This window comes from Ovis aries, chromosome 21, assembly GCF_016772045.2.
Source record: "Ovis aries strain OAR_USU_Benz2616 breed Rambouillet chromosome 21, ARS-UI_Ramb_v3.0, whole genome shotgun sequence".
In the NCBI taxonomy this organism is placed as follows: domain Eukaryota; kingdom Metazoa; phylum Chordata; class Mammalia; order Artiodactyla; family Bovidae; genus Ovis; species Ovis aries.
Genome location: NC_056074.1, coordinates 21,048,046 through 21,073,666, shown reverse-complemented (window position 1 = coordinate 21,073,666; position 25,621 = coordinate 21,048,046). Strand labels below are relative to the sequence as shown.

Sequence of the window (25,621 nt, the reverse complement as noted above, 5' to 3'; positions counted from 1 at the left end):
TTTAGAATTCCTTTGCATTCGGCAACATGATTATTAATAACTCTAACTCTGGATTCATTGGTTGAGACCTTCATGCCTGGAATGAAAAATAGTACATTTTCAATGAAACACAACAATGGCCAGACAGCCCTGTGAGTCAGGGGTGTCATTTACCCTTGGTTCCCCACATCAGTGTATATGTCCTCAAATGGACTTCCCCACTGTCTTTTTAAGTATGTAACTAATAATAATAATAATCATGTCAATAATTAAAAAAAATTTGGAGTACCTAAAACTAAGCATTTGACTTTTATTCCTCGTAACAACCATGTGAAGAGGTTGCTATTTTTCTTTCCATTTTGTCATGAGGAAGATAAATTTGATAGATATTTCATGACTAGCCCCAAATTATACAGCTAGAAACTGGCAGATGTGAAGTGGGAACCTGTGGGCCCATTTCCAGAAGCCTCTCACCTGATAATCTAGGCGTCTGTCTGGGTTAGGTATCGAAGAGTGAGGATGGAGAGAGCGGTGTTTGCTGCAGGGCCTGATTGCTAAGGTAATTCTTTTTCATTCCTCTGTTCTTTTTATTTTTCTATCCTTCCTTCTTCTCGTATTTCTACCTTCTCTCTTCCCCTCGACTTCTAAATCCCCAGACTAGTTTTCTCCCACTGAATGACACTGACATCATTTCTCAGGTACCTGATGCTGCGTTAGAATCACAGAACCTGGAATTCTTCATCCCTGCTTCCCAATTAAGTTTCTCTGGAGCAAGTTATCTGCCTCTCTCCTCTCAATTTTCCCATTTACGGATGAGGATACTATTACACATCACCATTGAGGAGTCTTAGGAAGCACTTTGCATGAAACGCTTCACAACTCTGAGAAACTGTTCAAGTTCCAAGATGGGAAATGGAAGAGCTCTCTCGAGAGCTTGGGTCCACCCGAGTTAACCAGCTGCTGTCACTGCGGCTGGGATCCATATCTCACTGAAGATTTAACATCTAATTCCAGGCAGTTATACAAAATCACAGAATAGTGTTCCCTGGGAGAGCTTACTGAAATTTATTTCTTAAGAGACTCTAGACCGTGAGCTCCAGGGGTGATAGGTGTGTTGGGCTCCAATACAGCACTGCTCCAGGGACCCTTCTGACCTCTCACCCTGGGCTTTCTTCTCAATTGCTTTTCACAGCAAGCACTTGCAGGCTTCCATTTCTTTCTGCTCCTGTAAACACAATGCCAAGTTCTGAATTGCTTTCAGAGTTTTTGTTGCAAAGATGAAATTTGAAAATTGCTTTAGTTTTACGTTTGTAAGGAGTCCCGAACTAACTTCCTGAATTTTGCCTTTGGAAATTTGAACACTTTTTCTCGTTCTATTACTTTTCTTAGGTTTTAATGTCCCTCATTATTTTGCTGTTGTTATGGATTCCGACATGGCAACCCACTCCAGTATTCTATCCTGGAGAGTCCTCATAGAGGAGCTTGGCAGGCTGCAGTCCATGGGGTCACAGAGTCGGACATGACTGAGCGACTAAGCACTAAGTAGACTCCAACACTCAAAAAGCTCTCAAACCGACTCTGCCATTGAGTTGTGCCCAAGTTAAGGAAAGTGTGTTAGTCACTCGGTCATGTCCAACACTTGGTGACCCCATGGACTGTAGTCTGCCAGGCTCCTCTGTTCATGAAATTCTCCAGGCAAGAATACTGAAGCCGGTAGCCGTTCCCTTCTCAAGAGGATCTTCCTGACCCAAGGATAGAAACCAGGTCTCCTGCATTACAGACAGATTATTTTACCATCTGAGCCAGCAGGGAAGTAGTCTGCAAAGAGTTTTGATATTGGAAAAAGAATGCTGTATTATATTAATTAACCTAGAGAGAAAAAGACTGACAGCTTTAACATTTATTGAGCACTTATGCCATGTGGACATTATGCCACATACGTCACTATCTTTTTTTTAATTAATTGTAATTGGAGGCTAATTACAATATTGTGGTGGGTTTTGCCATACATTGACATGAATCAGCCAGAAGTGTACAAATGTCCCCCTTCCTGAATCCCCCTCTCATCTCCCTCCCCATCCCATCCCTCAGGGTCGTCCCAGTGCACCGCTTTGAGTGCCCAGTTTCATGCATTGAACTTGGACTGGTCATCTATTTCACATATGGTAATATACATGTTTCAATGCTATTTGCTTAAATCATCTCACCCTCCCCTTCTCCCACAGAGTCCAAAAGTCTGTTCTTTACATCTGTGTCTCTTCTGCTGTCTCACATATAGGGTCATCATTACCATCTTTCTAAATTCCATATATATTGGTTAGTATACTTTATTGGTGTTTTTCTTCCTGACTTACTTCACTCTGTATAATAGGCTCCAGTTTCATCCACCCCATTCGAACTGATTCAAATGCATTCTTTTTAATAGCTGAGTAATGCTCCATTGTGTATATGTACCACAGCTTTCTTATCCATTCATCTGCTGATGGACATCTAGGTTGCTTCCATGTCCTAGCTATTGTAAACAGTGCTGCAGTGAACACTGGGGTACACATGTCTCTCTCAGTTCTGGTTTTCTCGGTGTGTATGCCCAGCACTGGGATTGCTGGGTCATATGGCCATTCTATTTCCCATTTTTTAAGGAATCTCCACACTGTTCTCCTTAGTGGCTGTACTAGTTTGCATTCCCACCAACAGTGTAAGAGGTACCTTTTCTCCACACCCGCTTCAGCATTTATTGTTTGTAGATTTTTTGATTGCAGCCATTCTGACTAGTGTGTGATGGTACCTCATTGTGGTTTTGATTTGCATTTCTCTGATAATGAGTGATGCTGAGCATCTTTTCATGTGTTTGCTAGTCATCTGTATGTCTTCTTTGGAGAAATGTCTGTTTAGCTCTTTGGCCCATTTTTTGATTGGGTCTTTTGTTTTTCTGGAATTGAGCTGCATGAGCTGCTTGTATATTTTTGAGATTAACTCTTTGTCAGTTGCTTCATTTGCTATTATTTTTTCCCCTTCTGAAGGCTGTCTTTTCACCTTGCTTATAGTTTCCTTTGTTGTGCAAGAGCTTTTAAGTTTAATCAGGTCCCATTTGTTTATTTTTGCTTTTATTTCCATTACTCTGGGAGGTGGAGAGGATCTTGCTGTGATATTTATGTCAGAGATTGTTTTGCCTATGTTTTCCTCTAGGAGTTTTATAGTTTCTGGTCTTACATTTAGATCTTTAATCCATTCTGACTTTATTTTTGCACCTGCGCTATCTTATTTAAGCCTGGTGGTAACAATATGATGTAGGTTTTCTTTATGTCCTAATTATATGAGTAAGAAGTTTGTATGTTTATTTATTTATTTATTGTAGTACAAAACAGAAATAGACCCAGAGACACAGAAAACAAATTTATGGTTACCTAAGGGGAAAGTGGGGAAGGGGTAAATTAGGGGTTTGGGTTTAACATATACATATTACTATATAAGAAATAGGGAAGCAGTGAGGACATTCTGCAAATCATGGGGAACTATACTCGATATTTTGTAATAACGTATTAGGGGAAAATCTGAAAACGAGAAACATACATATATATTCATATATTGTTATATGTATATATATATATATATATATCTGAATCACTTTGCTATACGACTAAAATTAACACAACATTGTAAATCAAGTATATTTCTTTTTTTTTGTTTGTTTCTCTCTCTTTTTTTTTTTTTAGTTTTTTATTTTTTAAATTTTAAAATCTTTAATTCTTACATGCATTCCCAAACATGAACCCCCCTCCCACCTCCCTCCCCATAACATCTTTCTGGGTCATCCCCATGCACCAGCCCCAAGCATGCTGCACCCTGAGTCAGACATAGACTGGCGATTCAATTCACGTGATAGTATACATGTTAGAATTTTTGAAAATAAAAATAGAAGTAAATTTGCTCAAGGAGATGAAAGTTTTCTAAAAACAGTCATGGTAATCACTGTGCAATATATAAATATATCAAAACAACATGTACACTTTGAACTTATGTAAATTATATCTCAATAAGCCAGGGGGAAAAAAATCAATCAGCTGATAAGAGCTGGAACCATAACTAGAACCTAGGTCTCTCTTTCCAGAGTCATGCTCTTGACACCTCACTGAGTCATAGGTGGTACTAAAGACTTACTGAGGCACCCTGGTTCTTTGGGTAATGTTTCATTGATTGACCTCCCCCCCTGCCCGCAGCCAGGTGCAGACAGTCAGGATTTAATGTCCCCCATTCCCAAGTTTTCAGTAATTTCCTGTTGAATTGCTTTTCCTTTTATATGATTCTCCAGTTCTACATTTCAGTGATTTTTAAATCCAAAAATGAATTTGTATTAAACATTTGATTCTGTCTACCTAAGAAAAAAATCACTGTTACTCTGAATGAAATTGAGTTGTGGAAAAATAAGCTAATATGGACAGTCCTAAAGCATCCACAAGACCAGTGGGTATCTGGTGAAACAGGCAGAGAAGAAATGGCCCACCTATGGAGTGCACCAAATCCTGCCGTCATGAAGTCCTAGCTAAGCCTCTCTCTGCTCCTCCTTCCTCTCAGTCCCTTTTCCAGGCCGCTGAAGCCTCCTCTGCTACCTGGTCATGCTCCATGCCTCTATACCTCTGCAGATGCTGTTCCTCCCACTGACACTAACACCTTTGGCCCCAATCTGCCTGTTGCTTATTATTTATTTTTCTGATTCAGTGGAGGCATCAGTTCTGCAGAGCCATTCTTGACCTTCCAGGCAGAAACAATCCTTTCCTTTCTTCTACCTCCTTTTGACTTTGTGTATCTGTAAAGCTGTATGGAATCTGCCATCTGCTCCTTAGAGCTCTGCACTCGTGGTATCCTCTGCCTGGATCACTCTTCTGCTTGATTACTGCAGGGCTCACTGTTTCTCCTTTTGGGTCTTTTCTCAAATGCTGCAGTCTCAGGGCCTTCCGTGATCACCTGTTCTCTTGCAACCTTCCCCACTGGCACACTTCCCATTCTCCTGCTCTGCTCTATTTTTTGCTGTGCTTGTCATCATCTAACTTGGAATGTCACTGACATATGTTTATTTTGTTATTCCGTATCTTCCCCCTAGAATATAAACCCATAAATTGAAATTTTTTTATGTCCGTTTGAGTAATGATTCTCAGAATAATCCTTTGTACAGAGTATACTCAATAAGTGTTTATTAATTACTAAATTAAGGGACTGTTTTCTCTCAACTCTCATCATATTGACATTTTGGGCTGGAAGATTCTTTGTTGTGAGACTGTCTGGTTCATGTAGGATCTTCCACGGTAACCCTGATTTCTACCCACCAGTAACATTTCTCCAGTTGTAACAACTAAAAATGTCGCCAGACATTTCCAAATGTCCCCTGGGGGGAAATTGCCCTCAGAGAGAACCACTGTATTAGAATCTCAGATCCTAAAAAAACAGAGGCCATATCTTTTTTCAGAGTATCTGGTGACAAGCACATAGTAGATACTTGATAAACTTTTAAAGCTGTAATGATCTGACTTGATCAAATGGTTATCTCAAATTACATGATATAGTTATTTTATATACAAAACTGTCTACTCAAATATTTTAATTGCCTCTGTGTAGTTAATTTACTTTACCAACAAATATGGGTTCAGGTGTCACCAGAGTTCAGGATGATATAGAGGAAGTCAGAGTTGCAAAAATTGTGACTGTTATCCTTATGAATCTCATAGTCTAGTTATAGAAGCATATATATATGCTGCTGCTACTGCTAAGTCACTTCAGTCGCGTCCGACTCTGTGCGACCCCATAGACGGCAGCCTGTCAGGCTCCCCTGTCCCTGGGATTCTCCAAGAAAGAACACTGGAGTGGGCTGCCATTTCCTTCTCCAATGTATGAAAGTGAAAAGTGAAAGTGAAGTCGCTCAGTCGTGTCTGAATCTTAGCGACCCCATGGACTGCAGCCCACCAGGCTCCTCCATCCATGGGATTTTCCATGCAAGAGTACTGGAGTGGGGTGCCATTGCCTTCTCCCACATATATATATAGGACCCCCTAAATTCAAGAGTGTATTGTCTCTCCTTTCACTATATCCCACTCCCATGGAGTTCATCTTCTGTAACAGATTTTCTGTAAAGGTCTAGTGAGCAAATATTTCAACTTGGCATGCCATGTGATCTCAGTCGTAACTACATCTATAGAAAGTAACACTTACAGGTATTTTCTTATCTTTGCGTTCTTTCTTCAGCTAAGACCAGCAGCTCAATTTGAACATTTCACAATTTATCTAAAGTGACTCTGTGCCCCTATCCTATTATAAAATGCTGTGGACCAAAGAAAATACAGGTATTTTCCAAGTGTGTATAAAACAAGTGCATGGTTTAAACTGCGGGTTTAGTGGGCTGAAAGCAAGTCATTGGATCATAGCTGCATTTAAAAATTATATACAACAGAATTCAATACCATATATAAAGGCAATGCAATACAGTACAATCCAAGGCAATATGATAAAAAATATTAGAATGGATTACACATACTAAGAGTAAACTTTATATTTCTGGCCATCTGTTTGTGCATGTAAGGGGTTTTTGATATAAAACTTATTTACTACAATTCTGTACTCAGAATGTACAATTCTGTGTACTCAGAATGATCAGCAAAATACTGTTTTAAACCAACTAACTAGAATAATAGATAGAAGAATGGAAAAAATCTATATGCAGATATTGAGGCAGGACACTATTGTGCCTTAAGATAATTAACAAATCCAGAAATTGGATGGGAGGTGGGATAACGGAGAGAGTGGTCTGTTGGTAATGCTCATAGAGATGCTCCTGGTTCCCCACCTGGCTTACTGTATTCTGTTCTAATGTTCCACTCTAACCTTGATGTGAGTTATCAACGTCTGCTCATTTTCTTCATCTCTTTGGTACCTTTCTGCAGGACAAAACTTTGACTTGAACTGTCTCTTTTTCTGTGCTTCTCAATCTGGCAAAAATTCTACTCCTTATTTCAGGCCTAACTCAAATGCCAGATCCTTTGCAAAGCTTTGCCCAGGTACACCAGGCATAATTAATCACATTCCCCTCCACGTTCTCTCAGCACTTTATTCATACTGCTACAGTGGCAGAGATCACATTTTAATGTACCTGGTTTTATATATGCCAGTCTCTGCTACCCTATTGTGAGCTTTTTGGGGATGGGGACAATTTTCACGGGTACTTTTAGACATCTTGGCACTCAGAATTTTGTCTGTACATGGCAAGTGGCCAGGCTGTAAGTGGAAACTGCTTAGTTGATGTGGTCAGGACTCTGGGCCTGAAACCCAGGATGCCACTTAGTACTGGAGCAACCTTTGATAACCTCTCTAAGCTAGCTTTCTCATCAGAAAAGGAGGAATACGTGGCAAATGCACAGCAGTTCTATAAAGATGAAATGAAATATTACATCTGCTAGCCACTTAATAGGTCTTCAAGAAGTGGAATTTACCATCACTGTTGTTGTCTTTATTAGTAGTACTGTTGAAGAGTGGAAAAGGCTATCAGAACCCCAGATACAAAAACAGATACTAAGTATTAGGAAGGAAGGTGATTTCTGGGCAGTAATTAAATTATGAAATGTATTTAGTTCTGTGGTTGACATTGGAATGACATGAAAAGTGAGAATTGTAGACGTTTGGATATTTGGTGTTATGTATCAGAATAGCTGTTTGGATGATTTTCACTCTTACATTTTCTCTATATTTTATAATTTTGGGTGGGAGATATTTGGGAAGATGCAAAAGGGGATTAAAATAACCTAATTTTGCTCCTGGAAGTACCCCATTGACTTAATGTTGTAAAGTTGGAGCAGAGTCTCTCAATCATAACACTATTGCTATTTTGGGTCAAACAGTATGATGTTATATGAGGCACTGTAGGATGCATTGTGGGATGCACTGTAAGATGTTTAGGAATATCTCTGTCCTCTACTCACCAAATGCCAGTCACATGCTGACCCTACCTGCAAATCTGGGACCACCAAAATGTTTGAGGGGGACTTTGATAAATATTATATTCTGAAAAAGGTGATGAATAAACCAAAAAGTAGACATGGGCATGGGGATGATCTGACCTTTATTATTGACAGAGCTGGATTAGAGAACTTGAGTTTATATCTGTGAATCAGACTGGTTTCCTAAGAATAAACACAAAATACAATCAACTTACCCACCAAATCCCAGGGAGAAAGTCATCATCAGGGAGGAAAGGAGAATTGATACCACTTGAAGGGAGCTGAAAACAACAGTCATGGAAAACTAACCACTCTGATCACATGGACCACAGCCTTGTCTAAGTCAATGAAACTATGAGCCATGCCATGTAGAGGCACCAAAAATGGACAGGTATAGTGGAGAGGTCTGACACAATGTGGTCCACTGGAGAAGGGAACGGCAAACCACTTCAGTATTCTTGCCTTGAGAACCCCATGAACAGTATGAAAAGGCAAAAAGATAGGACACTGAAAGAAGAACTCCCCAGGTCAGTAGGTGCTACTGGAGATCAGTGGAGAACTAACTCCAGAAAGAATGAAGAGATGAAGCCAAAACAAAACCAACACCCAGTTGTGGATATGATTGGTGATGGAAGCAATGTCTGATGTGGTAAAGAGCAATATAGCATTGGAACCTAGACTGTTAGGTCCATGAATCAAGGCAAATTGGAAGTGGTCAAACAGGAGATGGCAAGAGTGAACATCAACATTCTGGGAATCAGTGAACTAAAATAGATTGGAATAGGTGAATTTAACTCAGATGACCATTATATCTATACTGTGGGCAAGAATCCCTTAGAAGAAATGGGTAGCCATCATAGTCAACAAAAGGATCCGAAATGCAGTACTTGGATGCAATCTCAAAACTACAGAATGATCTCTGTTCATTTCCAAGGCAAACCATTCAATATCACAGTAATCCAAGTCTCTGCTCCCGATCAGAAATGCTGAAGAAGCTGAAGTTGAACAGTTCTATGAAGACCTACAAGATCTTCTAGAACTAACACCCCCAAAAGATGTCCTTTTCATTATATGGGGCTGGAATGCAAGAGTAGGAAGTCAAGAAACACTTGGAGTAACAGGCAGATTTGGCCTTGGAGTACAGAATGAAGCAGGGCAAAGGCTAATATTGTTTTGCCAAGAGATTACACTGGTCATAGCAAACACCCTCTTCCAACAACACAAGAGAAGACTACACATGGACATCACCAGATGGTCAATACTGAAATCAGCTTGATTATGCTCTTTACAGCTAAAGCTGGAGGAGCTCTATACAGTCAGCAAAAACAAGACCAGGAGCTGACTGTGGCTCAGATCATGAACTCCTTATTGCCTAATTCAGATTTAAATTGAAGAAAGTGGGGAAAACCACTATACCCTTCAAGTATGACCTAAATCAAATCCCTTATGACTATACAATGGAAGTGACAAATAGATTGAAGGGATTAGATCTGATGGACATAGCACCTGAAGAACTATGGATGGAGGTTCGTGACATTGTACAGGAAGCAGTGATCAAGACCATCCCCAAGAAAAAGAAATGCACAAAGGGAAAATGGTTGGCTGAGGATCCCTTACAAATAGCTATGAAAAGAAGAGAAGCAAAAGGAAAAGGAAAAAGGGAAAGGTAGACCCATTTGAATGCAGAGTTCCAAAAGAATAGCAAGGAGAGATAAGAAAGTCTTCCTCAGTGATTGATGCAAAGAAATAGAGGAAGACAATAGACTTGGAAAGACTAGAGATCTCTTCAAGAAAATTAGAGACACCAAGGGAACATTTCATGCAAAGATGGCACAGTAAAGGACAAAAATGGTATGTATGTAACAGAAGCAGAAGGAATTAAGAAGAAGTGGCAAGAATACACAGAAGAACTTTACGAAAAAAGATCTTCATTACCTAGATAATCACAGTGGTGTGATCACTCACCTAGAGCCAGACATCCTGGAATGCGAAGTCAAGTAGCTTAGGAAGTATCACTATGAACAAAGCTAGTGGAGGTGATGGAATTCCAGTTGAGCTATTTCAAATCCTGAAAGATGATGCTGTGAAAGTGCTGCACTCAATATGCCAGCAAGTTTGGAAAACTCAGCAGTGGCCACAGGACTGGAAAAGGTCAGTTTTCATCACAATCCCAAAGAAAGGCAATGCCAAAGAATGCTCAAACTCCTGCACAATTGCACTCATCTCACATGCTAGTAAAGTAATGCTCAAAATTCTCCAAGCAAGGCTTCAGCAATACGTGAACCATGAACTTCCAGATGTTCAAGCTGGTTTTAGAAAAGGCAGAGGAACCAGAGATCAAATTGCCAGCATCTGCTGGATCATCGAAAAAGCAAGAGAGTTCCAGAAAAACATCTATTTCTGCTTTATTGACTATCCAAAGCCTTTGACTGTGTGGATCACAATAAACTGTGGAAAATTCTGAAAGAGATGGGAATACAGACCACCTGACCTGCCTCTTGAGAAACCTATGTGCAGGTCAGGAAGCAACAGGCCATGGAACAACAGACTTGTTCTAAATAGGAAAAGGAGTACATCAAGGCTGTATATTGTCACCCTGCTTATTTAACTTCTATGCAGAGTACATCATGAGAAACGCTGGACTGGATGAAGCACAAACTGGAATCAAGATTGCCAGGAGAAATATCAATAACCTCAGATATGCAGATGACACCACCCTTATAACAGAAAGTGAAGAAGAACTAAAGAGCCTCTTGATGAAAGTGAAAGAGGAGATTGAAAAAGTTGGCTTAAAACTCAACATTCAGAAAACTAAGATCATGGCATCTGGTCCCATCACTTCATGGCAAATAGATCGGCAAACAGTGAAATCAGTGACTTTATTTTCTTGGCTTCCAAAATCACCGCAGATGAAATTAAAAGACACTTACTCCTTGGAAGAAAAGCTAATACCAACCTAGACAGTTTATTAAAAAGGAGAGACATTCCTTTGCCAACAAATATCCATCTAGTCAAGGCTATGGTTTTTCCAGTAGTCATGTATGGATGCGAGAATTGGACTATAAAGAAAGCCGAGCACCAAAGAATTGATGCTTTTGAACTGTGGTTTTGGAGAAGACTCTTGAGAATCCCTTGGACTGCAAGGAGATTCAACCAGTCCATCATAAAGGAAATCAGTCCTGAATATTCATTGGAAGGACTGATGCTGAACTTCAAACTCCAGTACTTTGGCCACCTGATGCAAAGAACTGATTCATTTGAAAAGACGCTGATGCTGGGAAGGATTGAAGGTGGGAGGAGAAGCAGATAACAGGATGAGATGGTTGGATGGCATCACCGACTTGATGGGCTCAAGTTTGTGTAAACTCGGGGAGTTGTTCATGGACATGGAGGCCTGATGTGCTGCAATCCATGGGGTTGCAAAGAGTTGGACAGTAGTTAGTGACTGAACTGAACTGAAGTCAGCTCCCTCCCAAGAGAGAAGCTGGGTAGCTGTGGAATTTTGCTGAGCATGACCAGATCTTAATTATTTTATTTTCTCCCCACCATTGGAGTTTATGTACATATAAACAAATTAGTTACAATCTTTGATCCATGACACCTTGTAATCATTAGTCCATGGTGGCCAGCTTTTATTTATTTAGATAGCTTGATCATTATTTTCAATAATGAAATTTTACACCTTGTAACCTATCATCTAAAATAAAACTAAAAATGGAGCAGTTTTTTAAATTCGTAATTATGCAGTCTTTCTCCACCTATCCTCCTGTTTTTCCCACCCTAGAAGCTTTGTCATGATAAATATAGTTTCCTAGATTGCCAGTGGAATACATCTCTCTACCTCCCCGGGGACAGAATGAGCAAAGCAGGAAAAGAGGGAGCAGAAATGAGCTTAATGAAGATGATACTTCAAGGAAACCAGGAGGGAGGGAAAAGGACTAACTTCTACCAGATGATATTGAAACTTGTATGTTTCCTTATTTTTTCAGAATACAGAGTATCCCTAGCAACTAAATATATGCCAGTTATACTTTCTTTTTTTTTTTTAGTTTTTTATTTTTTTAATTTAAAAATCTTTAATTCTTACATGTGTTCCCAAACATGAACCCCCTCCCACCTCCCTCCCCATAACATCTCTGTGGGTCATCCCCATGCACCAGCCCCAAGCATGCTGCATCCTGCGTCAGACATAGACTGGCAATTCAATTCTTACGTGATAGTATACATGATACAATGCCGTTCTCCCAAATCATCCCACCCTCTCCCTCTCCCTCTGAGTCCAAAAGTCCGTTATACACAGCTGTGTCTTTTTTCCTGTCTTGCATACAGGGTCGTCATTGCCATCTCTCTAAATTCCATATATATGTGTTAGTATACTGTATTGGTGTTTTTCTTTCTGGCTTACTTCACTCTGTATAATCGGCTCCAGTTTCATCCATCTCATCAGAACTGATTCAAATGAATTCTTTTTAACGGCTAATACTCCATTGTGTATATGTACCACAGCTTTCTTATCCATTCATCTGCTGATGGACATCTAGGTTGTTTCCATGTCCTGGCTATTATAAACAGTGCTGTGATGAACATTGGGGTACATGTGTCTCTTTCAATTCTGGTTTCTTCGGTGTGTATGCCCAGAAGTGGGATTGCTGGGTCGTAAGGTAGTTCTATTTGCAATTTTTTAAGGAATCTCCACACTGTTCTGCATAGTGGCTGTACTAGTTTGCATTCCCACAAACAGTGTAGGAGGGTTCCCTTTTCTCCACACCCTCTCCAGCATTTATTGCTTGCAGATTTTTGGATCGCAGCTATTCTGACTGGTGTGAAGTGGTACCTCATTGTGGTTTTGATTTGCATTTCTCTGATAATGAGTGATCTTGAGCATCTTTTCATGTGTTTGTTAGCCATCCATATGTCTTCTTTGGAGAAATGTCTCTTTAGTTCTTTGGCCCATTTTTTGATTGGGTCATTTATTTTCTGGAATTGAGCTGCATAAGTTGCTTGTATATTTTTGAGATTAGCTGTTTGTCAGTTGCTTCATTTGCTATTATTTTCTCCGATTCAGAAGGCTGTGTTTTCACCTTGCTCATATTTTCCTTTGTTGTGCAGAAGCTTTTAATTTTAATTAGATCCCATTTGTTTATTTTTGCTTTTATTTCCAGAATTCTGGGAGGTGGATCACAGAGGATCCTGCTGTGATTTATGTCTGAGAGTGTTTTGCCTATGTTCTCCTCTAGGAGTTTTATAGTTTCTGGTCTTACATTTAGATCTTTAATCCATTTTGAGTTTATTTTTGTGTGCGGTGTTAGAAAGTGATCTAGTTTCATTCTTTTACAAGTGGTTGACCAGTTTTCCCAGCACCACTTGTTAAAGAGATTGTCTTTACTCCATTGTATATTCTTGCCTCCTTTGTGAAAGATAAGGTGCCCATATGTGTGTGGATTTATCTATGGGCTTTCTATTTTGTTCCATTGATCTATATGTCTGTCTTTGTGCCAGTACCATACTGTTTTGATGACTGTGGCTTTGTAGTAGAGCCTGAAGTCAGGCAGGTTGATTCCTCCAGTTCCATTCTTCTTTCTCAAGATTGCTTTGGCAATTCGAGGTTTTTTGTATTTTCATACAAATCTTGAAATTATTTGTTCTAGTTCTGTGAAAAATATGGCTGGTAGCTTGATAGGGATTGCATTGAATTTGTAAATTGCTTTGGGTAGTATACTCATTTTCACTATATTGATTCTTCTGATCCATGAACATGGTATATCTCTCATCTATTAGTGTCCTCTTTGATTTCTCTCATCAGTGTTTTATAGTTTTCTATATATAGGTCTTTAGTTTCTTTGGGTAGATATATTCCTAAGTATTTTATTCTTTTCGTTGCAATGGTGAATGGAATTGTTTCCTTAATTTCTTTTTCTACTTTCTCATTATTCGTGTATAGGAATGCAAGGGATTTCTGTGTGTTGATTTTATATCCTGCAACTTTACTATATTCATTGATTAGCTCTAGTAATTTTCTGGTGGAGTCTTTAGGGTTTTCCATGTAGAGGATCATGTCATCTGCAAACAGTGAGAGTTTCACTTCTTCTTTTCCAATTTGGATTCCTTTTATTTCTTTTTCTGCTCTGATTGCTGTGGCCAAAACTTCCAGAACTATGTTGAATAGTAGCGGAGAAAGTGGGCACCCTTGTCTTGTTTCTGACTTTAGGGGAAATGCTTTCAATTTTTCACCATTGAGGATAATGTTTGCTGTGGGTTTGTCATAGATAGCTTTTATTATGTTGAGGTATGTTCCTTCTATTCCTGCTTTCTGGAGAGTTTTTATCATAAATGGATGTTGAATTTTGTCAAAGGCCTTCTCTGCATCTATTGAGATAATCATATGGTTTTTATTTTTCAATTTGTTAATGTGGTGAATTACACTGATTGATTTGCGGATATTGAAGAATCCTTGCATCCCTGGAATAAAGCCCACTTGGTCATGGTGTATGATCTTTTTAATGTGTTGTTGGATTCTGATTGCTAGAATTTTGTTGAGGATTTTGCATCTATGTTCATCAGTGATATAGGCCTGTAGTTTTCTTTTTTTGTGACATCTTTGTCAGGTTTTGGTATTAGGGTGATGGTGGCCTCATAGAATGAGTTTGGAAGTTTACCTTCCTCTGCAATTTTCTGGAAGAGTTTGAGGAGGATAGGTGTTAGCTCTTCTCGAAATTTTTGGTAGAATTCAGCTGTGAAGCCGTCTGGACCTGGGCTTTTGTTTGCTGGAAGATTTCTGATTACCGTTTCAATTTCCGTGCTTGTGATGGGTCTGTTAAGATTTTCGATTTCTTCCTGGTTCAGTTTTGGAAAATTGTACTTTTCTAAGAATTTGTCCATTTCTTCCACGTTGTCCATTTTATTGGCATACAACTGCTGATAGTAGTCTCTTATGATCCTTTGTATTTCTGTGTTGTCTGTTGTGATCTCTCCATTTTCATTTCTAATTTTATTGATTTGATTTTTCTCTCTTTGCTTCTTGATGAGTCTGGCTAATGGTTTGTCAATTTTATTTATCCTTTCAAAGAACCAGCTTTTGGCTTTTCTGATTTTTGCTATGGTCTCTTTTGTTTCTTTTGCATTTATTTCTGCCCTAATTTTTAAGATTTCTTTCCTTCTACTCACTCTGGGGTTCTCCAATTCTTCCTTTTCTAGTTGCTTTAGTTGTAGAGTTAGGTTGTTTATTTGACTTTTTTCTTGTTTCCTGAGGTATGCCTGTATTGCTATGAACTTTCCTCTTAGCACTGCTTTTATAGTGTCCCACAGGTTTTGGGTTGTTGTGTTTTCATTTTCATTAGTTTCTATGCATATTTTGATTTCTTTTTTGATTTCTTCTGTGATTTGTTGGTTATTCAGAAGTGTGTTGTTCAGCCTCCATATGTTGGAATTTTTAATAGTTTTTCTCCTATAATTGAGATCTAATCTTAATGCATTATGGTCAGAAAAGAAGCTTGGAATGATTTCGATTTTTTTGAATTTATCAAGTTTAGATTTATGGCCCAGGATGTGATCTATCCTGGAGAAGCTTCCATGAGCACTTGAAAAAAAGATGAAATTCGTTGTTTTGGGGTGAAATGTCCTATAGATATCAATTAGGTCTAACTGATCTAATGTATCATTTAAAGTTTGCGTTTCTTTGTTAATTTTCTGTTTAGTTGATCTGTCCATAGGTGTGAGTGGGGTATTAAAGTCTCCCACTATTATTGTGTTATTGTTGATTTCCCCTTTCATACTTGTTAGCATTTGTCTTACATATTGCAGTGCTCCTATATTGGGTGCATATATATTTATAATTGTTAAATCTTCTTCTTGGATTGATCCTTTGATCATTATGTAGTGGCCTTCTTTGTCTCTTTTCACAGCCTTTGTTTTAAAGTCTATTTTATCGGATATGAGTATTGCCACTCCTGCTTTCTTTTGGTCTCTATTTGCGTGGTATATCTTTTTCCAGCCCTTCACTTTCAGTCTGTATGTGTCCCTTGTTTTGAGGTGGGTCTCTTGTAAGCAGCATATAGAGGGGTCTTGTTTTTGTATCCATTCGGCCAGTCTTTGTCTTTTGGTTGGGGCATTCAACCCATTTACGTTTAAGGTAATTATTGATAAGTATGATCCCATTACCATTTACTTTATTGTTTTGGGTTCGGGTTTACACACCCTTTTCATGTTTCCTGTCTAGAGAATATCCTTTAGCATTTGTTGGAGAGCTGGTTTGGTGGTGCTGAATTCTCTCAGCTTTTGCTTGTCTGTAAAGCTTTTGATTTCTCCTTCGTATTTGAATGAGATCCTTGCTGGGTACAGTAATCTGGGCTGTAGGTTATTGTCTTTCATCACTTTGAGTATGTCTTGCCATTCCCTCCTGGCCTGAAGAGTTTCTATTGAAAGATCAGCTGTTATCCTTATGGGAATCCCCTTGTGTGTTATTTGTTGTTTTTTCCTTGCTGCTTTTAATATTTGTTCTTTGTGTTTGATCTTTGTTAATTTGATTAATATGTGTCTTGGGGTGTTTCACCTTGGGTTTATCCTATTTGGAACTCTCTGTGTTTCTTGGACTTGGGTGATTATTTCCTTCCCCATTTTAGGGAAGTTTTCAACTATTATCTCCTCAAGGATATTCTCATGATCTTTCTTTCTGTCTTCTTCTTCTGGGACTCCTATAATTCGAATGTTGGAGCGTTTCATGTTGTCCTGGAGGTCTCTGAGATTGTCCTCATTTCTTTTAATTTGTTTTTCTTGTTTCCTCTCTGACTCATTTATTTCTACCATTCTATCTTCTATTTCACTAATCCTATCTTCTGCCTCCGTTATTCTACTATTTGTTGCCTCCAGAGTGTTTCTGATCTCATTTATTGCATTATTCATTATATTTTAACTCTTTTTTATTTCTTCTAGGTCCTTGTTAAACCTTTCTTGCATCTTCTCAATCCTTGTCTCTAGCCTATTTATCTGTGATTCCATTTTGATTTCAAGATTTTGGATCATTTTCACTATCAATATTCGGAATTCCTTCTCCAGTAGATTCCCTACTTCTTCCTCTTTTGTTTGGTTTGGTGGGCAACTCTCCTGTTCCTTTACCTGCTGAGTATTCCTCTGTCTCTTCATCTTGGTTATATTGCTGCGTTTGGGGTGGCCTTTTTATGTCCTGGTAATTTGTGGAGTTCTCTTTATTATGGAGCTTCCTCACTGTGGGTGGGGTTCTATCAGTGGCTTGTCAAGGTTTCCTGGTTAAGGAGGCTTGTGTTGGAGTTCTGGTGGGTGGAGCTGGGTTTCTTCTCTCTGGAGTGCAGTGGAGTGACCAGTAATGGGTTATGAGACATCAAAGTTTTGGAATAATTTTGAGCTGCCTGTATATTGAAGCTTAGGGGAGTGTTCCTGTGTTGCTGGAGAATTTGAGTGGTATGTCTTGTTTTGGAACTTGTTGGCCCTTGGGTGGAGCTTGGTTTCAGTGTAGGTATGAAGGCATTTGATGAGCTCCTATTGCTTAATGCTCCCTGAATTCAAGAGTTCTCTAATGTTTTCAGGCTTTGGATCTAAGCCTCCTGCTTCTGGTTTTCAGTTTTATTTTTACAGTAGCCTCTAGACTTCTCCATCTATACAGCACTGATGATAAAACATCTAGGTTAAAGATGAAAAGTTTCTCCACATTGAGGGACACTCAGAGAGGTTCACTGAGTTACAAGGAGAAGAGAAGATGGAGGGGATAGAGGTAGCTGGAATGAGATGCGGTGAGATCAAAAGAGGAGAGAGCAAGCTAGCCAGTAGTCACTTCCTTATGTGCGCTCTATAGTCTGGACCACTCAGAGGCATTTATGGAGTTATACGGGGAAGAGAGAGGGAGGTAGTAGACAGAGGTTGCCAGGAGGATAAGAGAGAGGAATGAGAAGGAGAGAGACAAATCCTGCCAGTAACCAGTTCCTTAGGTGTTCTCCACTGTCTGGAACGCACAGAGATTCACAGAGTTGGATAGAGGAGAGATGGGGGGAAAAGAGACAGAGGCCACCTGGTGGAGAAAAAGGAGTCCAAAGGAGGAGAGAGTGGTCAAGCCAGTAATCTCACTCTCAGGTAAACTTGGGTAGTGAAGTTTGAGTTTTTAAATGTACAAAATTGACAACAAAAACCTAAGAGCAAAGATTAAAAATCTAGAGTAGAGGTTGGATTTTCAAAAATACAATATTAAAGAAAAGAAACAGAAGGAAAAAGGAAGAAAGAAAAAAAAACAAGAATTATTAAAAACAAACAAACAAAAACAAACAAAACAAACAAACAAAAAAACCAAAAAAGTAAAATAAAAACAAAAAACCACCAACAACCATCCAAAGACTATATATGGTGTTTGCCTTAAAAAAAAAAAAAAAGTCTTTTTTTTTAAATAGTAATAGTTGGTTATAGAAATAAAAATTAGAGGAGAAATAGAAGAGTTAACAATTTTAAAAAAAGTTGGAAAAAAAAAAGAAAAAAGAAAAAAGAAAGGAATGATTTTTAAAATAGTAAAAATATACCTGGCCCTTCTCTGATGTTGTGGGCCGTGTGGGATCACTTCCAAGGTGGTTCCCTCTGTTTAACTTCTTCTGTTTGCTGGTTTTTTAGGCTCTCTAGTTCAGTCGCACTGTGGGGAGGGGGGATGCTGCAAACAAATAGCGCTGTCGTGTGCACACAGTGTCTCAGCCCCGCTTGACCTGTCCCTTCTCGCAGCACACAAACCGCTCCGGCTCTACGATGCTCAGCCGGGAACCGTCTGGGGCCGGCCCTAGGCTGCGTGCACTTCCCCGGTCCAAGCCGCTCAGGTTCGGCCCTCAGGCAGCCCTCAGAGGCACAGATTCGGCTGGGACTGCGCTTTGTGCCCTTCCCAGGTCCGAGTAGCTCAGGAGTTTGGCGAGCGCGATCGCCGCGGCTTGTCACCTTTTCTGCTGCTGCTGCTCAGCTTTCTGGGTGGACCGCTGGCGCCCCCTGTGAGGCAGATGGTGACTGTCCAGCACCCCCAGAAGTCTTAGCAAAGGAGCCTGCTTGCAGTTAGGTAAGTAAAGTCTCTCCGGGTCTGCAATTGCCCCTTTCCAGTCCTTACGGCTCTGGCTGCCTGTCCCCAGCGGGGGATGGTCTGCAGCCGGCTTTTTCCGTTCCATCCTTTGTTCTGTGCTCGGTCCTGGCGGTGTCTTATGTTCGAGCTTTTCGTGCAGTAGCTATCCCACAGTCTGGTTTGCTAGCCCAAGTTAGATCGTTCTGGTGGAGCGTGGGGCATTCCTGCCCGATTCTTACAAGGCTCTGCAGCCCGTGCCTCCTGCTCTTCCCTGCCCTGCCCCCACTTCCCAATGGCGGATGCAGGCGTCTGTGCTGCTTTTCCTCTGGGGGAGTTACTGTTGGGCTTGTAATCTCTTGGTTTTAATTATTTATCTATTTTTCCTTCCTGTTATGTTGCCCTCTGTGTTTCCAAGGCTCGCCACAGACTCGGCAGGGAGAGTGTTTCCTGGTGTTTGGAAACCTCTCCTTAAAATTCCCTTCCCAGGATGGGCTTCCCTTCCCAGGACGGAGCTCCCTCCCCACCTCCTTTGTCTCCTTTTTCGTCTTTTATATTTTTTCCTACCTGTTTTTGAAGACAATGGTCTGCTTTTCTGGTTGCCTGATGTCCTCTGCCAGCCTACAGAAGTTGTTTTGTGGAGTTTGCTCGGCGTTGAAATGTTCTTTTGAGGAATTTGTGAGGGAGAAAGTGGTCTTCCCGTCCTATTCCTCTGCCATCTTTCCATCCAGTTATACTTTCATAGGATCATTCCAAGTGTTTAGAATTTGAAGGGCTATTATTTTTATTTACATAAAACTCTTTTTGTCATATTGAGCACATGATGAAGATATTAGGCATCCACAAACCTGGTATCTGCAAACCCACCTTCTCATTCTATTCCTCTTTTAAAGTCCAAGTTTCATTTCACATACTGAGACTTTTTTAAACATAAAATCAATCTTTCTGTGGGTAAACTCCCTTAATTTTGAATTTTAAAATTTATTTTCTTGCAGAATTGAAAGAGTTCTTTCAAAAATGGAATCATACCATTTAAGAATTGATCTGATCCAATATCTCCCCTGGTAGTAAATTAATAACAAAGGGCAGTATAACTACAGATTTGAGTCTGTAATGTCACTGAATATCTGTGATCTACAAGCCATCCTCTGGAACCTAAAAAATGGTCAATAAAGGAGTGACACACCCGTGGTACCCGAGTTTTTCTGGATTTGCAGGGGAGCTGTGATTCCAAGTTCCATCGCAAACCACATATTACTACTGGGGTCACCAAGTCAAAGGAGGAGTGACAATGACCTCTCGCTAAAGAGTAAGTGCCATAGCAGAGGGATCTTTTCACTACTGCCTCTCCAGAATCTAGATGAAAAACTGGAGCATTATCTTATTGGTATTTGGAAAAGCAAAGACCTAGTGGTAAGTTAAGATAGTCACATCCAGCCCTTAAGATTATTCCACTTGCAATGCCCTGTGCTGGATAGTGTACATTGGTGGTGTAATTTAATCAGCACAGCGTGGTGTTTTCATTTTCATCATCATGGCCTTTGCTCTTGAGAAAACAGGTCCAGAGGAATGAAATTACTTGCTTAGGTCACACAGCTGATAAATAAGAGCTCAGATTTGGACTGTGTGGTTTCTTCCATTCTGTCTTCTTATAAGCTAGAAAGATGTATGGTAGATGACCTGGGTTCTTGTGTTGGTTAGGCCAGCAACTAAGTAATACTATGCAAATTGTAGGTCCTCTGAGTACCAGAATACATGTTAGATTCATAGTTGATCAAGAAGGGTTTAACCAAATATAACTAATCTATGCATAATCTTTAGGGTGCAATAGTGTGTTCAGATGTTTTATGAGATATTCAAAGAATACTTGCAAGGATCTTGATTTCCCCAGAGTTGCTTAAGTTTTGGATGACATCCTACTTTTTAATTTTCTTTTGTGTTGTTTGAAATTTTTGGCATATTACCTGAGGTTCAGGAGGCAAAGAATTTCTTCTCTATTCCAGATAATTTCCAATAATAATATGTGCAACAGGGTGAAATGTGAGCAAAAATGAAGTTTAGGTAATAGATGCATGAACTGGCACAGCTTCCTATACCCCGTTCTTCATTGTACCCTGTGCAATTTGGAAATTTTTTTAATTCCCATTTGTAGTCAGTTCCCTTAGCCTTTAAGGAACTATGCAAAAAAGAAATATACCTCCTGATGTGAATACCAGGTTTCAAGTAAATCTGTATGGTGACTTATACAGAAGGGGTAAGACTTTGAAGGCAAAGAAGACTTTGAACCCTGGCTCTGCAGGTTACTACCTGTGCAGCCTTACAGGGGGACTTGATAACAGAGCCCCCATTTCGCCATTTTTATTTGGATAATAATAACATTAATATGTTAAACATATTACATACTCATTTCAAATATGTTAACATATAAATAACACCTAAATGACGCATATGATACCACTCTAGTGGCGGAAAGTGAAGAGCTAAAGAGCCACTTGTCGGTGAAAGAGGAGAGTGAAAAAACTGGCTTAAAACTCAACATTCAAAAAACTAAGGTCATGGCATCCAGTCCTGTCACTTAATGGCAAATAGGGGAAAAAGTGGAAGCAGTGACAGATTTTATTTTCTTAGGCTCCAAAATCACTGTGAATGGTGACTGCAGCCATGAAATTAAAAGACACTTGCTCCTTGGAAGGAAAGCTATGACAAACCTAGACAGCAAATTAAAAAGCAAAGACGTCACTTTGCCAACAAAGGTCCATATAGTCAAAGCTATGGTTTTCCATTAGTCATGTATGGATATGAGAGCTGTACCATAAGGAAGGCTGAATGCCAGGAATTCATGCTTTTTAGTTGTGTTGCTGGAGAAGACTGTTCAGAGTCATTTAGACAGCAAGGAAAACAAACCAGTCAATCCTAAAGGAAATCAACCCTGAATATTGATTGGAAGGACTGATGCTAAAGCTGAAGATCCAATAATTTGGCCACCTGATGCGAAGAACCAACTCATCGGAAAAGACAGTGATTTAAAAAAATAGGGCTTTTAAAGATCAGATTCATATTATTTATATGATGATGCCAAAATATAACCATGAGGCTTTTTCCAGGGTGACAAAATATAACCATGAGGCTTTTTTCAGTGATGCTGGGAAAGACTGAGGGCAAAAGGAGAAGAAACTGGCAAATGATGAGATGGTTAGATAGCATCACCAACTCAATGGTGGACGTGAATTTGAGCAAACTCCAGAGACAGTGAAGGACAAGGAAGACTGGCGGCCTGCAGTCCATGGGATTGGAGAGAGTCAGACACAACTTAGCGACTGATCAACAACAATCTGATGTTTCCATGCTACTACTCTTAGGAGAAACTAAATCAAGTGCAAAGAACAATGAATGCCTGAAACCCACTTGGTGAAGCTGAACATCTTGTAGTTTGGGTTTATATTTTCTGGGTATTAACCTTTGTTCCTGGTCCATATTTACAGTCCTAACAGTATCACTAGCAGTTGGTTTTATTTAACAGACTACATAACCCTGTTTGCCAAACATTATTTTAAGTCCCTTACAAATATTGACTCATTTCATCCTCACAGGACTCTGATTATTATATCTGTACATTTTTAGGACATCACAAACATATCATGCTTTCCTTATAGAAGCTCCTAATATCATTTCTGTTTAGGAGATGAGTAAATCAAAAGCACACGCATATTATAAAACAGAAACAAGTCTAACCAGGTCTGCTGCTGTGCGTGTGTGTGTGTGCATGCGTGCGCGCGCCTGTACATGTGTATAAACAGATCTGGATCAAGTGCTCTTTGTGCCACGAAGAAACCCAAGCTTACCTTCCTGCTTCAAGCCCCTGCCTCCTTTGGGTACCACTTGAAACTTTTCTTAACCAGGTTTCTGTAATTTTTAGCTTGTGAAATTTTTTCCTGTTCTGTTATTAACTTTGAAGCAGAGCACTGCTCTCAGTATCTTACTTGAAATGTTTGTCACCAGATCCCACAAGTGTTATTTGGGGAATGAGAGATTTTATACATTTGTATATATATTGATGTATTTTTTGGTTTCTTATGAACATACTTAAGGCAGATGTTGCCTAAACCAGTGTTTTCTTACTCACAGGGTACTGAGATGCAGGAAATAGGAAATGGTATTTGAACACCAAGGTACACACTCTACGTCCTCTGGCAGAAACAAAGGAGCTCACAATTAGTTACTAAGCAGCAGAATGTTAAATCATCCAAGGGACTTTAAATGATGTGGAAAATGACAATATTGTGAGAAGTTCTATGTAGTTGAACTAGCATTCAATGATCTAAAGACATAATAGGGCTTTTAAAAATTAGATTCATATTATTTATGTGATGATGCCAAAATATAACCATGAGGCTTTTTTCCAGGGTGACATTTTTTAATAACAATTAAAAATTTTTTTAAAAAAGCATTTTCTCGCTGAGCTCTCATGTGAATAAAAGAAATTCTGTGTTAACAAGTTGCAGTTGTTTTCATTAGTGAGAAATTGTGTACATTTAGAACATGAAATTATTGGTTATCTAGCAAGGTTTTACAGTAAGGTATTTGGATGGAAGTATTGCACAATTGTTAGAACTGGAGTTTTTCTGTCAGAACAACCTGTAGGATCTTGGCTAATTCATTCAGCAAGTACTTTTTAAGCATCTACTGTGTGCTCAGATTCTGAGACTGTGGTACCATATAGAGAGGAAGTAATCAAGTAATAGTACTTGCTATGATGGGTCTTGCAGTCTAATTGATGGAAGAGGTGATGATAACAATTATTCATAAATAAAATTTATATTTAATACTTCAGAGGAGAGGTGCATGGGGCTATGCTCTGCTAGTGTGTAATCTGGTCTGGGAAGGTTAGTAGGGTCGTGCTGAGATGGGGTTAGGATGACTTCACAATTCTTATCAAAAAGCTAAGTGAAGTCCACCCATCTTTAAATAGCATGTTTCCACTGAGGCATTTTCCCTAAAGGAATAATTCAGAACGTGTTAAGCATTTTTTTTTTTTCTATAAGGACAGGACATTGTTTTTTATTATAGAAATGTTGGAAACATCTTAAATTTTCAAAATTAAGCAATTAGTTAACTTTATTATGTTTTTAGAAATTGTATTGACTACTTAAAATAGTTTAACAATGTAAAAATGTTTTTATTGTAATACAAATGCATAGTAAAAAGAATATCTATAAAATAGTATTTTAAAAGCCTTCATCTTTGTCCCAACTCTATTTTTCTAGTTCTTCGATATATTCTTTGATTTCAAGTATATCAATAGTCATATTAATAGCAATTGTAATAGCTCTTCATACTAGCTCCTGTTTAGCATCAAGTGCTTTACATCCAATATTTCAATGGATTGCATGTAAAAGTGAAATAGGTATTATTATATTTTTTTTGTTTTTGTATACTGCAGCTTTTAAATGTGTCACCAATGATATGTATTTCCTGCGTAACAAAGAATTGTTTCAATACCCCTGCTATTTACCATGAATTTCCTTATTGCTGTTTTATCTAAGAGAAATCTCTTGTTTTTTTTTTTTTTTTTTTTTTGTGTGTGTGTGTGTGTGTGTGTGTGTGTGTGTGTGTAACAGCATTCTGCGAAGAGGGCTGCAGATACGGTGGAACATGCATGGCTCCCAACAAATGTGTCTGTCCTTCTGGATTCACAGGAAGCCACTGCGAGAAAGGTAAGGAAGCTCTTTCTCTAGGACTATAGTGCTGTGGATTGACCTGATGCATTGCATCTTGTTGGTGGATGTGGCTTTCCTAAAGCTGAGTACCTTTTGATTACTGCATCTTAGACATCCTCCCTCTGAAAACAGAACTTCATCTGCCCTCCCTCCAATGTGTCTAATTTAACAAAGTCAAATCTTTTGCCTGCTACCATTTGCAGTGTGCATTTTAGCGCTAATTAGAGATAAAGCCTGACGAACTGACCTGCCCCACTTATCATCTATTGGGTAGCAACACAGGCAACCACTAGAGCTATAACAATCTGCTGTGTGCGCGGAATGTAAATTCGAACCACGTGCTCCTTGAGTAACAGTGCATTAAATAACTCCAGCAGCAGGTTTATTGGTGTGCTTGAGATTTTATTCTAACAGTGGTTTACTAAGAACGTTATCGGTCATGGACCTGATATTATAAGCCAGTTACTATTAGTAAGAGTCCCTTATGTGCAGCTTTCTATAAAGGTAGTGTTTACGCTGGGCAGTACTTGGTGAAATCCAGTTCATCAATTGAAGAAGTCCTCCTGTGTGTAAATGAAAGTGGTATTCAATGCCAATGTAACAGTGTATGTATCAGTGCAAACAAGAGGTTTTTTTATGCCTTGTAAAAGTGAATATTTCAGTGTATTTCCCCATGAGTTTCATTAGGCTAAAATCACTGTATTATGTTTTTCTAAGTCTGGAATGTCACCCTCAACTGGAAAAACAGAAATATAACGCTGTAGTCATCATGCCTCTTATTAGATGAGGGGAGTATGTTTTCATCTAATGCCAAAGATCTATGCAAAGCTCTTGCTTCCTTTCCTTCATGTTAAAGGGTTCTGAATTTAGACACTAATTTTTTAAATTAGCATGTTTAT

General features: G+C 39.1%; 1 protein-coding gene across 7 annotated transcripts in view; it reads left to right on the top strand.

Annotated features, from left to right (window-relative positions):
• Positions 1–25,621, top strand: part of NELL1 (neural EGFL like 1) — a 1,034,396-nt gene that overhangs the window by 765,443 nt on the left and 243,332 nt on the right. For 5 of the 7 annotated variants that reach the window (XM_042238438.2, XM_060403969.1, XM_004019441.6 and 2 more), the window contains exon 15: positions 24,624–24,719. The exons of the other annotated variants lie outside the window; for them this stretch is intronic. In XM_042238438.2, coding sequence (XP_042094372.1) covers positions 24,624–24,719 — 96 coding nt within the window. The remainder of the gene's footprint in view (positions 1–24,623; positions 24,720–25,621) is intronic. 7 annotated transcript variants of the gene reach the window in all.